At 53.1% G+C, this 15,821-nt stretch overlaps 2 protein-coding genes across 12 annotated transcripts in view; one reads left to right on the top strand and one right to left on the bottom strand.

Moving 5' to 3' along the window:
- ARPC2 (actin related protein 2/3 complex subunit 2) overlaps positions 1 to 15,821 on the top strand; it is an 870,481-nt gene that overhangs the window by 526,874 nt on the left and 327,786 nt on the right. The gene's annotated exons all lie outside the window — the stretch shown is intronic.
- Positions 1 to 15,821, bottom strand: part of TNS1 (tensin 1) — a 206,767-nt gene that overhangs the window by 124,387 nt on the left and 66,559 nt on the right. Inside the window, exon 1 of one of the 11 annotated variants that reach the window (XM_050751250.1) lies at positions 14,309 to 14,618. The exons of the other annotated variants lie outside the window; for them this stretch is intronic. Coding sequence (XP_050607207.1) covers positions 14,309 to 14,314 — 6 coding nt within the window. The 5' untranslated portion in view covers positions 14,315 to 14,618. Of the gene's footprint in view, positions 1 to 14,308; positions 14,619 to 15,821 lie in introns of those variants that run through there. 11 annotated transcript variants of the gene reach the window in all.

Genomic DNA, 15,821 nt, shown 5'->3' with positions numbered 1-15,821 from the left:
GGAGCTGTCAAGCCCCAGCCCGAGGGCCTGATGCCTGGGTGCCCCCTCGTGGCCTGCCACCCCCCACGGCGTCTTCCATCCTCCGCCCACAGTCATGCATTCCAGGCCCGCTGGCCGGCCAGCCCACTGACTTTGTTGTGTGTTTCAATGTTTCTTGTCTCTCTCTTTTTTTTTAAGCAGAGAAATGTTTCCTTAAAAGGCTCTCGCCTTCCCTCCGGCACCCTGGCCCCTGGCCACCCTCTCAGGAGTCCAGAATGTGCCAGGGAGAGCCAGGGCCCCCTGCCACTCTGTGGCCCATGCCCTGTGGCCCCACAGTCCTGGAGTCCCCAGGGGGCCCAGGTAAGGAAGCCTCCCTCTGCAGAGCGGCAGACTCTGAGGGTGGCTATAGGGGGTCTTGGTGCCAGCCCTGCCATAGGCTCACCTCCCAGAGCTGTCAGTGCAGGATTCCAGGGCTCAGACCCAGAAAGTCAGCCTCAGGTAAGCCCCCTTCTCCCAGTGGATCTCATTTAGAGATTTGGAACTGACAGGGTGTCCTGCTCAATCTTTTCACTCTGAATAACATAGCAATAAAAATCACAGCAGCAAATAAACTCCCATCACCCTTGCTCTGTGCCAGGCACTGTTCTCAGCAGTTTGCATTAATTAACTCATTTAATTATCGTAACAATGCTGAGCGTAATCATTATTATCCCCATTTTGTGGATGAGAAGACTGAGGTACACAGAGGCTAATGAGTTGGACAACAGGAGGCACAATGCAAAGTCGGGGTCCGGGTCTGGAGACATGCTCTTGTCCTCTGTGCTAGAAACACACATGTCCACAGAGCCATCCACAGTCACAGGAACAATGCTCATGGAGTGAGTGCGCTATGTCTACACTCAGCCCTTTGCTCACACTAACCGAAGCTTAATTACTGTACCAAGCCCTTTGCTCTCATTGGATGCTATTATCCCCGCTTCACAGGTGAAGAAACTAAGGCATAGAAAGGTTAACAATTTGCCCAGCACTGCAGCAAAGCAGTCTGGCTCTGGAGGCTGCGAGGTGGAGCCCCGGGGGTGCAGCTGGAAGGTGAGCATGGTAGCCTCCCAGACCAGGGCTGATGCCTGGCACTCGTCAGCCCCCACACCCACTAGTATTTTCTCAACTTCAGAGGTCCCTGAGCACAATGGCAACAACAGGGCACACCCGCGGAGACACCCCCAGGACACAAGGGCCTAAAAGCACTAGAGAGCAGCCAGCCCAGGCAGGGAGCTTCCTGCATGACCCAGGCTCTGCTGTCCTCTCCCTCTTCGTTCTATGCTCGGCCCCCTTATCCGGGACCTGAAGCCACACACAGGGATGGGTTCCTCTCAATCCCTCCGACACCTAGTTCTGTTCTTCCTCGGAGCCTGTGCGTATGCAGTTCCCTCTGCCTGGAACGCTCTTCCTCCAGCTGTCTGCAGAGCTGTGTCCTTCCTGTCCTTCTAGCTTTGGCTTAAATGTCACCACCCCAGAGACCCTCCCTAATTCCGTTATGTTTCTCTCTCTTTCACACACGCACACACCCACACAATATTCTCTCTCCCACACTCATATCTCTTCCTTCACAGACCTTATTACAATTTGTAATTATAGGTGTGTGTGCTTCCTTGTCTATAATCTGTTTCCCCCTCTAGAAAACAAGTGTCATGAGGGCAGGAAGCACATCTTATCCATCAAACTAGTCCAGCACAGAGCCAGCACACAGTAGGTACACACTAAATGTCTGTTGAAGGAATGAAAGTGATTCGAGGCCTGAATCACTTTCAGGTGCCAGGGAGGCACCTGGGGTCACTTGTGGTAACAATCGCTGCTATTTGTTAAGTACCTACTAGGCGCCAGGCACTGGGGCTAATTTTATCATACACCTGATCTCTCTGAGACCCTCCAAGCCCACAGAGTCAGCAATATTGCTCCCATTTCACATGTGGAGAAACAGAAGCTCCACAAGGTCACGATGTTTGCTCAGGTTAATCAGCTGGGAAGGAGTTTAGATCATAATCCCACTACATCTGCATTTGTGAAAGGTAAAATTTCTTGAGATCTTGGCCCTTTGGGTGTCTGCTGCAGTGGTTATGCAGTGGTAACCCATTGAGGTTTTTGATTAGTCTCATCACAAGACTTAGGTTGTCCATCATGGTATTTCAGGTGACTGCAGTTATACAGCTGGGGGTACACAATTACCAACCACAGCAATATGTGCTTATATATTTTCCTTTTGCTTATTTCTTTATGAATACAGTTCATCTGCTCATAACTGTTATACCAATGTGACTATCATTAAACACCTGAGTGTTTATGCTTGCAAAAATATAAGTGTTATTATTGCCTATTTTATTGTGTAAAATGGCCTATGAAATGTTCTGTCGTGTTTTTACATGTTTCTCAAACCCCCTTTTAAAAATGTAAATAAACATCATTTAAAGAATTTTTGTTATTTTTTCCAAAATTATATTTTTGGGATTTTACCATTTGGGATTATGACATTCAGGATTCTATGCTCGGCTCCCACTGGGAGGAGGTCATCTGCAGGTGGAATCTTGGTCTGTGGACTCCAGGCACTGCTCTTTGCAGATCAAGAGAAAACCCAGGCATCTGCCTAGCACTGCCCCTCTCACCTCCCAACCCTGCAAGTGGCAGGACCAGGGCCCCAACTGGGTGACACTCCCATCCCCAGGCCCCCAAGAAAGAGCCAACATCTCAGCCTTAGTTATGTAAAATCCCAAACTCCTAAGCTTGCCTAGCCCTCCAAAGGGGCCCCCCACACACATTCACATTCACCTGGCCCCTGAGACTGAAGAGGACAGCCTTGCCCCCAGCTTAAACAAGACCCATGTGCATCTGGGAATTCAGCATTTCATATAAGACTGAGTGGAAAAGGGGTCCCCCCTCAACCATCTCCTGCTAGTCCCTTTTTCTTTACTGTGGTAAAATGCACATAACATAACCTTTACTATTTTAACTATTTCTAAATATATTCGGTGGCATTAAGAACATTCACGGTAATGTACAACCATTACCATTATCCATTTCTAGAACCTTTTCATCATCCCAAACATCCTTACACCCATTAGCACTCATTTCCCCTCCCCCAAACCCCTGGTAACCTCTAACCTACTCTCTTTCTTTATGAATTTGCCTATTCTAGGTACTTCCTGTAAGAGTAATCATATAATATTTGCCCTTTGATATCTGACTTATTTTACTTAGTATTAGAAGCTGAATTCTATGTCCTCCTTCATGTATCAAAGTCCTAACCCTCGGCAACCTCAGAATGTGACTGTATTTGGAGACAGGGTCTTTAATGAGGTAACTAAGTTAAAATGAGACCCTAATCCAATTTGACTGGTGTCCTTATAAGTGGAGGAAACGAGGGCACAGAAATATACCAGGGAAGACCGTGTGAAGGCACAGGGAGAAGGTGGCATCTCCAAGCCAAGAAGAGAGGTCTCAGGAGAAACCAACCCTGCTGATACCTTGATCTCAGCCTCTGGATTCCAGCCTCCAGAACCATAAGAAAATTCATTTCTATCGTTTAAGTCACCCGGTGTATGGTATTTTGTTATGGCAGCCCAAGCAGACTAATACCCTTAGCATCATATTTTCAAGAGTCATTCAGGTTGTAGCATGTATGAGAACTTCCTTCTTTTTAAGGCTGAATACTGTTCCATTGTACAGATTACACCACCTCGTGTTTTTCCATTCATCCATCCATGGACACCTGGGTTGCTGACACCTACCTCACATCCCTGCCCCAAAAGGCACATGAGAGGGAAGGAAACTGGGGTTTGTAGAGTACCCACTGTGTGTCTCTGAGCTGGGTGTTTTACATGTCTTATTTTTTGTGATCTTCTTGACAAGTTTTTCAGGTAAATGGGCTTGGAGAAGTTAAGCAATTTGCCCCAAGTGGAATAACTAGTGGTAGTCACTGTGGCGGAAACAGAAGTGTTCGTTGCTAAGATCTCTGCACACCAGGCACTGTTCCGAGCTTTTGTGTATGCATCCTTCACTCCTCACAACCACTCACGAGGCAGGCATCAGCATCCCCATCCTCCAGGGTCTCAGGCAGTCCTCTCAACCATTCTGCCAGACCCGAGACGGCGCAGCTTCCAAAGGACGGTATCAGGGCTGTCACCTGGGTCTGCCGGACTCAAACACCTGCCTAGCCCCACCTGTCATGCTGCCTCTACAGTGGGACAGGGCCCATGCTGTGGCAGAGGTGCCAGGGCTGCGGGATCACAGAGAGAAGTCAGGGGATCCAGGCAGGCTCCATGAAGCAAGGGCAACTGAGCCTGGCATGGAGGATGCATTGCTTCTGTTTGTCCACTGTGTGTCTCACCCACTACCCTTGAAAGCTCCGAGAGGAGGCAGCACATGGATCATTTCCATTGAGAAGTCCCCATGCCTGTCTCAGAGTCTGATGCTCACTTGGTGAGTGGATACAGTTTTGAAAGGTGGAGATGGGGAAAGGACATTTGGGGGTAGGAATAACACATAAAAAAGGCACGGAGGCGGGAATGTTTGGTGTGTTGAAAGAACCACTAGAAACCCTCTTTGGCTGGGACACAGGATGGGTGAAGGAAAGGAAGAGGGGCATTGAAGCAGGCATTGGAAGGGATGAAGAGAAGAAGGATGACATAACTGTCTTTCTAGGCTTGACCATGGGCAACCTTGAATGCCCAGTGAAAGAGTTCAATTTTAGCCATTGGCACTGGGGAGCCACTGAAGGCACTTGAGTAGGAGAAGGACCAGGTTGAAATTATGCTCCAGATAAAAATGTCCAGGAGTAGGATCTGGGGGAGGTGACGGGTGGGAAGTTTAAGGCAAGCAAGGATGTACAGTCACATCACTAATAACAACAAGGAGAAGGAGAAAGTGGGGGAGAAGAGGACCCTATAACCCATAGACAAGAGGCCATCAGGCACCCTGAAACCCAGGGGCCCTCATCTCCACCCCAACAAAACACACATTTGCAGTGACCCCCATCCCCACCCTTGACTTCTCTTCCTCACCCAGAGCACGGGAGGGTGCCACTACCCACTCTTAGAGCAGACCTGGCATGCCCACAGCTCTGCCTGCAGTTCACCCTCTGGGCCCTGTCCCAGGAACCTGTGGCCAGGAGGCAGGCAGCTTCTGAGCCCTGGCCTCTGAGACGATACCAGAGGGGTCCAGAAAAATCCAGACAATGATCCCAGAAGGCCCCAGTCTCCATGCCTGTGATGAGGAAATAGGCAGGTGACCCCCCCAGTCTGTGGACAGGGCTCACACCATGAGTCCACTGGAACTCAGGAAGGCCCCAGACAACCCCTCCAACCCGGTAAGGCAAGCTGGGAGGCCCAGGGGAGAGGGCCAGTTGTTGGCCTGGCAGCCAGGAGGGAGGCAGGCCTCCTTCAGGATTTGAGGATGCTCAACAGACAAGGAGCTGCAAGAATGCCAGGGCCATGGAGGGAGGGCGTGGGGACAAGATTACCAGGCTTACCTGGAAGGGCCAGAGGTCTCAAGGATCCCAGCACAGCTCAAAGACACTGGCCTCCCAGGCTGAGCCTCAGGCCCTCAGAAGGAGGGATCCTGGAGAGAAGGTGGCCACTGCCGTGGCCCATTTCCTCCCCAGGCCTGTGCCCTCCCCACCGGGCCGCTGGCCTTCACCAGGGCTTGCTCCAGCCTCTTCAGTCTCCCCGGCCTGCTAGGCTGTTTCCTTCCCTTATATAGAGTTCTGTTTGGACCAGGAAATGAAGCGCATCAAGTTCCTGGAGGCAAGAAGGGGCCTGTTTCCAGCGACACCAAGCCAGGGCACACACGCCCAAGCCCTGAGTGTCCCTCCAAAGACAGTGGGGACAGGGAGCGGGCCTGGCCATTTCCCCAAACCCAGAACAGGCTGGGACCCAGAACCTGCAACAGAGAGGACATAGAAGAGTCCCAGAGGGCTGGCTCAGCCCTGTCCCCAAGGCCCCAGGCCCCACCCCTTCCCAAATCCTCCTGAGCCAAGCTCCTCTTAGATCACTGGCCCCATCAACCTGTCCCCAAAGCTGCAGCTGCCCACTGCTTCCTCCTCCATTTCCTCTTCTTGTCTCAGGATCCTCTTTCCTGGCCCCACTCATTGACCCCCCAGCCCATCACTAGGCTCCCTATCCTGCAAGTCACTCGAGATGGGCTCTCCAGACAGCGGAGATCCTCTTCAGACAAGAACCTCCCCACCTCTAACCACACCCACACACAGAGCAGCTGTCAGGCCCACATAAAGGCCACTCAACAACCACACCTGAACGAGGCAGGGAAGAGCAGGTGTGCCTGGCCCTTCAGGAGCCTGTGGAATGTGGAGCTCCGGGCAGCTTCAGTCAGAAGCTGACAACAGCAAGGGGAACTCAGGGGGACCAGCAGGTCATGCTGTGGGACCCATGGGCCTCCCACCCACTGAAGCTAGCCCCTCCCAAGCCAGACTGGATGAAGGCACGACACCATGGCATTCAGATGGACCCACCCCAGGTGAATGCAGGGAGTCTTCTCTGAAGATTTGCCTCCAGACAACCCAAGCAGGGATCTCAAGGGCCTCGGCTCAGGGGCCACACTCACCCACACCCCGAATCAGGGAAGCTGGGAGAGGTGAGGCTGCACACTAGGCTGGACTTCTTAGGAGCATGTGCTGATGAGCAGGGGGGCCAGAGACGTGGGGCTCAGCAAAGCTGCACTGAGTACCTGCTGTGTGCCAGACCCAGGGAGCACGAGAGAGCACAAGCCTGCCGGGACTGGGTGAGAGGGTCCCCGCAATAGCCAGGACAAAAGGCCAGGCCAGGCAGGGCCACAGGGAAGCACCAGCAGGGGTCAGAGGGCACGGAGGGGCCCAGGGCATGACCCGTCAGCATCCTGGATTCACGATCCTGCCCACACTCGGCCACGTCCTGGCCTTCCTGCATGGCACTGACAACCCCAGCCACCACCCCCAGCTCCACCCATCACCCCTCCCTCAGCCCTGCACCCCCCACCCACCCTGGCCACCAAAGTTGTTCAAGCCAGAAGCCCGAGTATCCTCCTTCATTCTTTCCCCTCCCTTCCACCAAGCCTAGGCAATTCCTCCTCCTAAATACCTCTCTGAGCCACAGACACCCCTTCCCAGGTCCTATTAATCATAGAGATGATTGCAACAGCCTTCAACGCTGGTCTCCCTGCCCTCAGCCTTGTCCCCTCCAGCCCATTCTCCACTTGGCAGCCAGGGAGCTATTTCTAAAATGCACATCCAGCAGTGTCACTTCTCTGCCTAAAGTCCTTGCATCGCTCTCAGCTCACGGGAGAAAGTCCAAATGTCCTAATATGGCCATCAGGCCCTTCGGGACTTGGCTGTGCCTCCCTCTCCACGCCCATTTCTCACCTCTCCACCTCAAAGCCCTTGCTCTGGCCAGAGAAAACCACGTTTGGGTCCGCTTTCATTCAATATGGTGCACTCTGAGCTAGGGGCTATCAGCCCATTTTACAGATGAGGAAATGAGGCACTAAGAGGTTGTATTCTCAGCCTAAGGTTACACAACCAGTAAATAATGGATATTGAACCAAGTTCTGCAGTGGTTGTGTCCAAAGTCTCATATCTGCCCAGGACCACACCACCTTGCCCAGTCGGGAATCACAGAAAGTTTCATGGAGAACATGGCCTTTGAGGTGGGTAGGGAGGAGAGATGCCAGGGGTCAGAGAACACAAAGAGACCAGTTAGCTGTGCCCAGGGCACACTTGGCCAAATGGAGAAAGGTGGTCAGAGAAGCAGCTAATGCCACACTGCACATGACCTAGAGGGCCAGGCTGAGGCCAATGTCCAGGGCCCTGGAGTGGCCTCATGCCCCCAGAGCCAGTGAGAAGGCATGGGTGAGGGGTGGGGCTGGAGCCCGAGAGTCCAGCCTGGAAGAGGCTCTGAGCTGGGCAGGGAGCAGAGGAGAGAGGTTATAGGGCGGCTCCCAGAAACATAAGAAGATGGAGGGGCAGGAAAGTGGGGCAGTCGGAGCTGCTGAGGCACGCTGCTGGAGGACTGGGGGTAAGCCAGCCGCCATGCTAGAAGAGGAGGTGTGAACAGGCAATATGGAATGCAGGCTTCAGAGTTGCCTTCTCCAGCAACCCAAACAGCAGGAAAACCCCATCCCTTCTCCCCGGCCTATTCTGAAGCAGGGAGGCTGGGGGACAGGGCCGGCAGCACAGAGAACAGAGCTTCTAGGAAGTTCCTAGAAGAGCTGCTCAAGGAAAGGGCTGTGGTCTGTGGTCGTGGTTCTAGTGGGACTCGTGTGAAAGGAGGTGACAGGCATGGGGAGTGAGACCACGTGTTCACGCAACAATGCCCACTGAGTGCCCCTCCATGCCAGGCTCCCAGCTCTGGAGACAGATGAATGAGGATGGCCCCGCCCAGATGGGAAACTTGTGGCCCGGTGGGGGAGACAGGCATGTAAACAGAGAATTATAAAACAGCCCCAGTAATGCTATAATGGAGGTATGAAGAGGGCTAGGATTTCACTGGGATTCAAGTCCATCTGTTTTTCCACCCAGAGGGAGGCTGCCCACCCCACCCCCTCACTTTCCACCAAGGGTTTCTGTTTCTAGATGGGAACTTGAAGGGACAAAAGTCTTTGACCTTAGCTGTGCTAGAACAGTAAGGCAGGAAGGGTGCATGGGAAAAAAATCTAAGAGCAATGGGAAAACCCAAGGAGCCAAAGGTCTCAGGCAGTGCTGAGGACCATGCCAACCACCACGGAGACGTGTGAGAGTAGACTGTGTGGGGCTAAGTCAGGCCCAAAATAGAGAATTCTGGGTCTGGGGCCACACTCAAACCCGCACAGACATCAGGGACCCACACAGACATCAACCCCTGTCTTCTGAAGCTAGGCCATCGTCTGTTTGCCAGCCAGGACAAGGGTGTACAGACCTCTCCCCTTTCAACACCTGTGCAGTTACTTGCAAACCACAGGTATTCACCTCCCGGTTTCCTAATTTCAAGGATGCTGTTAATTGTATGTAGCATCATCAACTGAATAACAGTTTTTGAGGAGGGGGAAAGGCCCCTGGAATTGTACACATCGATCCTAAGGTGCATTCCAATTTCGGAAATGTTAAAATGTTTTTTTAAAAAAGACATCTCAGATTTGAAGAAGTGCCTTAAATTTTTGACTCTTCGGGTTCCCTACGCTGCCTGTATCACAGCCCTATGTGGTGGACAATCAGGAAATCCTTTCTGATGTCTACCTATGTCTTCTTTTAAGAGTTTAAGGCTGGCCAAAGGGAGGAACAGGGGGGAAAGCAACCCAACCACATATTATTTAGGGAAAAAATCCCACATTCTCAAAGCTGGTCTATGGCCTTATGTTCCCTGGACGTCCACAGAGGTCATTTTTTCTCATCGCCTGACTCCAGACAGCTTTGCACTAAGCCCAAACCTGGTACCTGGGAGCAGATTCAGCTCTATGAGATCGTAACTCCTTCTGTCTGCGGGTCTTCATTTCCAGATTCGTGAACACACTAAGAAGCCAGGAGTTTCCAACTACAGGGTAAGAGGAGGGATAGAAAAATACCTGGACTGGGAGTCAGGCATGGGCTCAAATGCCAGTTTTGCTACAGACTAGCTATCGAGATCTTATTTAACCTCCCTGAGTCTCAGTCTGCCCCTCTGTAAAATGGGGGTGAGATCCTCTTTGCAGAGTGACTGGAAGTACTCAATAAAGTTGACTTAGGTGGCATAAGTAAAAATGTCTGGAATATGCTTAGGAGATGTTAGTTCCCTTCTGTGTTAGCCTGGAGGTGATTAATGGTATTCTCTGCAGCTCAACATCCTCATTTACAGACCAGTAAATTCTATGCACCGGGCTCAGTTCTAAGCATCTTATGCGTCCCAAAGCACTTAATCCTCACCTCACCCCTGTGAAACAGGTCCTATTCCTATCCCCATTTTACAGAAGAAACTGAGAAACAATAGAGGGAGAGGAAGGAGCTGATTTTTAAGATCCCATCTATTGTCAAAGTCAAAGAAAGAGTGGGATACTGTACGATGCGAGAACTTTCCATCAAAAAAATCCACTGTTTTTCCTGAGCTCTGAATTCTTCCACGCATAAGCTTCAGTTATCTGAAAATTCACTCAGGTGGAAAACTCCTAGCCCCTAGATGGCAGCGACAGGAGGCAGTGCAATTGTTCTACACAATTAGTGCACATCAGGGCCTGGTGTTCTGCAACCCCATCTGCTCTGATGGACAAGGCTGCACCAGGAGGCCCCGGAAGCAGAAAGTCCCGAGGGCAGAGCAGCCCCGCTCTCTGTTGCTCCTTGAAATCCATCTGGGGCCGAGTGGCAGGAAGCCCCCTCTCACTTCCAATTATCAGGCAGCAGAGACTTGACGCACAGCCAGCACTGAAGGCCAGAGTAGGCCTGGCTGTCACCAGCATTGTTTGGCTCCATTTGACGCATATCCACCCCTGGTAATGCTTCCTTGCTCCCAGGCAGACCTCAGAGATACACGTATCTGAAACCAGGTCTGGAGGGGAAGGAGGAGGGCAAATGAAGGGGCAGAAGAAGACCTGGCTCTCTGTGGCTCGGAAAACACTGAGAGATTTTAAACGGACAGAAAACAAAGCTGGCATCAGCTAAAGACCCGGTGACCCAGACACTGCAGCCCTGCATACACACATACAGCTCAAAACAGCCCAAGGCACACACAGTGCACACGCCTGACCACTGCCAGACCCAGATGCAAAGTCACCCCCTGGTGCTTGGGCCCCACCCCAAGCAGAGCCATGCAAACAGAAACACATCAGCACCACCAACACATCCACTGGCAGGGGCACTCTGCATGGCCCCAAGCACAGCTGATTCCAGGAAGCCAGAAGGGAAAAGAGCCCCTACGTACAGACTGGGGCAGGGGGAGCATGAGCCAGCAGAGATGGGGGGTACAAGAGCAGCCCAGGGCCTCTGAAGCACACCCAGACCTCTGAGCTCCTTTCAAAGTGCCCACCGCAGCCGAGGCAAGCAGCAAATTCCCCTCACACTTGCCTGTCCCATCTGAGCCCCGCCCATCCTTCTGGAACAGCAGGTGAAGGGATAAGGCACACCGGCAGAAGCTGGGTGGGAGGTGTCAGAAATGGAAGAGCAGGTGCACAAACAACAGGGTGGAGTAGATAGGAGGATATGCAGCCTGAACATTATGGGGTGGAAACACAGGAAGCTGGAATTTTAGGAATAGAGGTGGTAAAAAGGGACAAAACAGAGTTTAGGGCTTAGGACAACCATATTATTTGAACACATACAAGGAACATGTACTTCAGACAGGTTATCCCATTTAATCCTTCCAACAAGAGATTCAACAAGCAGTAGCCTCTTTTCACATATGAGGCTACTGAACCTTACATATGAGGCTACTGAACCTTACATATGAGGCTACTGAACCTTACAGCAGAGAAATGTGTTGGCCAAGGTCACACAGCAATGCGTGGTTGAGCTGGGACTCAAACTCAGACTGCAAATTCTACACTCCTTGAGGCAAGGCAAGTCACCTGGATGCTTAGAAGACAAGACAGAGTAGCGATGGGGCCAAGGGAGTATGAAGGCATAGGTGATGGGAGGGGCTGATCCAGAGAAGCAGAGAGAGGCAGAGGGGACAAGGTGTGGCACCCTGCTGGCCGGGACCCCCAGCTCCTAAGAAGCACAGGGAGGGAGGAACTCAGGCTGCTGTGATTCAGTGGCTGGGCCTTCGGGGAGAATTTCCGGAGCCCCAGACAGCTCTGTGCAGTCTGGGAGCCACCTACCCAGTGGAGACACTGAGCCATTACTCACAACTGTTACTCACTTTGCCTCTGCACCCACGTCCCCATCACATCACTTCCTCCCACTCTGTTCCCTTTGGGTGGCCAAGGGGGCAGCAGATCTTCCCCAGTCCCCTCCCTCGCTTCATTGGCTCCAATCCTGCCAACTGTATCCCCACCTGAGTCACTGGGACAGAGACGGGAGATTCTGGCCAGCCCAACCCTGACAGCTGTTGCCCTCTGCTCTGTTCCGAGAAACCAAGCTGCCTGGAGGAGCGGTCACTGGGCAAAGAACGTTCCAATTCCAGTGCTGGAAGGACCTCCCCAGCATTTCAGTTGGCATCCCAGCAGATGCCTGAAGAGCCAACAGGATCCCACCTCCACGCTGGACAGCTCTGCCAAAGGCCCCAAAACTAGGAGCCTCTCTGTTCAGAAAGATGCGTGGACTTGCAGAATTTCAGCACTGCTGAAAAAACAGAACGCCCCTAACTCGAACTTCTCATTTCGCAATTGAGGAAACCAAAGCCCCAAAAGTGGAAGCAATTTGCCTAAAGTTTCACAGTGCCAAGAGGGACTAGCAGGCCACCTGACACCCCTGCCATGGGTCCTTCTGCGGCACTACACAGACCTCTCTCTCTGCCCCAAGTCAGAGCAGGCCCCTGAAGTTGACTCTCTCACACTCCTGTTGCAAAGCAACACTGAAGACAGGAGATCTGAAGGCAAGGTGAGGAGGGGGAGGAAGGAGTTGCAGTCAGACAGTGGTTACTGGGGAGGAATCACTTTCCAACAGTGAAGGGCACTGGACTCCAGGCCACCTACTCAGAGCAATCTGCCCAGGAGGCAGGGAGATGGACTGCAGGCCCTCTGGAGGCTCTGGAGCTCAAGGGCCAGGCCCTCTGGCAGGAGATGATGGGAGGAATTCTTAGGGTCCCAGCTGGGAACTTGGGAGAGTCCTGGCCTCCTCTCCAATCACCTCTCCTCCCCCAGCCCCCACCCCTCACCCTGGCTCGCCCCTGCTCTCCCAAGGCTCTAGCCTGGAATCCAGGCCTGACCACTGCCTCCGCTCCCACGCTTGGCTCAGCTCAGCCGGCCACAGCAGAGGCAGCCACATGTGTGGTGGTGGAAGCAGTTTGTGAGCCACTGAATTCCTTCTAAGCCTCCATAGGAGCCTCATCTATCTCTTGTGCTCTCCCCTCCCACTCTGGGCAGTTGTACTATCCCAGCCAAGAAACCCCTGCATCAGCCCCATTCTCTCCCACTGCACCAGTAATAGTAATAACAATAACAAAAACAGCAATGACAATCACCAAGGTTTATGCAGAACAGCCTGCGTGCCAGACCCCGTTCTATTTGTTTCCTGCATTTTACAGGTGAGCAAAGGGAAGCACTGGCAGGTCAGGTAAGTTGTTCATGGTCACATAGCCTGCAAGAGGTGGGGTCAGGATTCACACGCAGACCATGTGGATGCAGAGTCTGTGAAGTTGAGGCCCACATCACGCTGCCTCATGAGAGGTCATTGCTATAGGAAATAAATGCTGCTGAAATTCCCTCTCCTTCATCAACACACAGTCCCTGAACATCTGGGACATGCCAGGCACCTGGCCTTTGAGACACTCAACATCCCATCTAACTCTGGACAGGCAGCCACTCTCTGCACTCACCAGGCCATATAGAGCCAGGCTGGGCATGGCTGTCTCTGAGCAAACAGGCTCCTCCACCCTAACCAGGGAACACTGCTGTTCATTCATTCATTCATTCATTCATTCATTCAACAAACAGTGAGGGGCTACTGTGTTCCAGGCCAGATGGTAAAGGAGGCCTCCAAAAGGATCCTCTCGGTGCCTTAGATATGTAAGCTGCCTACAGTCTACCCTCACTCCTGCCTGCTGCAGTTCATCCATCCCAGGGTTGCGTGTGAAGACTTGCCAAGGATGGCTCTCTCCTGGCCTGAAAGTTCTCCCAGGAAGGAGATTTCAGGGCCTCCTTGGCCTCCCAATCCAGGAGGGGAGGACGGTATGCTGGAAGGAAGCCCAGAGGGATCAGGGAGATGAACTGACTTGGGAGAGGATTTTCCAGCCCCAGGGCTGAGGAATTTGAACATAGGATTCCAGGAACTCAGGCCCTGGCTTGAGGCCTGTCCCTAGGACTCCCCTGCCCAGTACAGCCATCACAGTGGCCCAATTGCCTTTCCTAAATCACAGTCTCATCATGTCTTCCCTATATTAAAATCCCCTGCCGCTCCATTCTTTAACCTGACTCAGAATATCCCCCACCCCCGTCTTGGGCCCCAAGCAACACTTTCGGGCTCTCCCCAAAGCCATCCTTTCCCACACATGCCATTTTAAGCCTCCATATACTGTGAGTTTGCTCCATGCCAGGCACCGGGCTGAGAACTTTACAAATAACATCTCATTTCATATCCACACTAGCACTACAAGGTTGGAAATATGAACCCCATTTTACAGATGCAGACACTAAGGCTCAGACGCATGTAGCAGAGCTGGGAGGGAGACCCACGCTGGTTACTGCTCCTTACCTGCATGCCACTGGGCCTCTGCGCATGCCTTCCCCTGTGCCTGAAGAAATCTTTGCCCCTTTTCCTCCCGGCAAAACTCCTTCCCAAACTTCAAAATCCATCTCAAACGGCACCTCTTCTCCAAAGCTTCCTCCACTCTGCCAGCTCACGTGAGCTGCCTCCTGCTTGACGTTCCCGCTGCGTTTTGCAGCAACACTCTGTATACTCCCCTCGTCTCCCCACTAGATTGTGTCTCCCGGTCTTTCCTGCCTCATACCCAGCACCTTGACTGGCACAGGGTGGATGCCCTCAAAGGCTTTTAAAGTGAACAATCCAGCGGTCCCATGTGCCCTGCGGGACTCAGCTGCTGCCGCACCGCGTCCACAGTGGGTCCACCAGCACCGCCCCAGACCCAAGGAGCCCACCCCTGGGGCCGGCCCATCTCTGCCACCCCCAAATCATAGCCCAAACCCCAGCTCATATCCCTGGGTGGAGGCTTGTCCCCATGCCAGCCCCCCCTTCCTGGCTTGGCGGCCCCTCTCGCTCAACCAGCTCTGCCATTTCTGGGAGTCTCAGCCGGTGATTAGGGCCCTAATCAGCAGGACTTCCTGCCAGCGACTGCCAGAGGTGGGGGCGGGGCGGGGAGGGAAGCAAGGTCAATCCAAGGTGAAGTTCCACAGCGTTGGGACTGGGGGACGCCCAGTGGAGGCCCCGGGGAGATGGACTCACAGACCCCCCCCACCCCTGCACCTCTTCAGCCCTTCATTTACAGGTGAGGGCACTGAGGCCCAGCGAGAGAAGGGACTCAAGCGGGACTCCTCCAGAGGCTAGGGATGGAGTCAGGCCTAGACTCAGATCTGCTCACTTGAGGACCACTGCTCTCCCACCCAGATGGACCCCAGGGTGAAGCCCCTCTCTTCCGCTTCCCCTGAAGCCCTCTTCCCCACCCCTACCACCTACCCCAGCACCAAGTCCAGCATTGAACCCACAAACTGCTCCCACACAGGGTGGCTGGAAACCAGCTGATTGCCCAGGTCTGGTCAAGGTCAAGGGGCAAAGGTGAGGCCCACCTCTACACAAGCAATGGCCTAGAAATTGGGCAGAGGTGAGCAGGGGCCAAGGAAGGAAAGCAAGATAGGGCCAGGCTGAGCTCAGGAACGTTCCCCAGCTGTCATCATCATCAACCCAAGCCCATTCTTTCTCCAAAAAAAAGCTTAATGCCTTTTGCAGCTGCAACTGGGCGGGCCAGGGGTCCGGAAATGGAGTTCACCCCCGACCCAGAGCAACCCCAGCCTCCCTGGGTGGGAACCGGGTTGGGTGGAGAATATAGCTTGGCAGGCCTTGAGGGCTGACCCCTGCTAATGAGGAATGTCAGTGGCACCGGAAAGCAGGAGACCCCAGAGAGGGCAGAGGCCTGGGATGGAGAGGGATTGTGGCCAGGAGCCCTACCCTTGCACGGGTTCAAAGCTCTCAGCTTATATGCCATGCAGGAAGAGCGGACATGGTTCTCCCTACACGCTACCAACAAGGGACT

The sequence above is a fragment of the Macaca thibetana genome, chromosome 12 (genome assembly GCF_024542745.1).
Source record: "Macaca thibetana thibetana isolate TM-01 chromosome 12, ASM2454274v1, whole genome shotgun sequence".
NCBI lineage: Eukaryota > Metazoa > Chordata > Mammalia > Primates > Cercopithecidae > Macaca > Macaca thibetana.
Note: the sequence above shows the minus strand (reverse complement) of the source record. Positions and strands in the feature narration are given on the sequence as shown.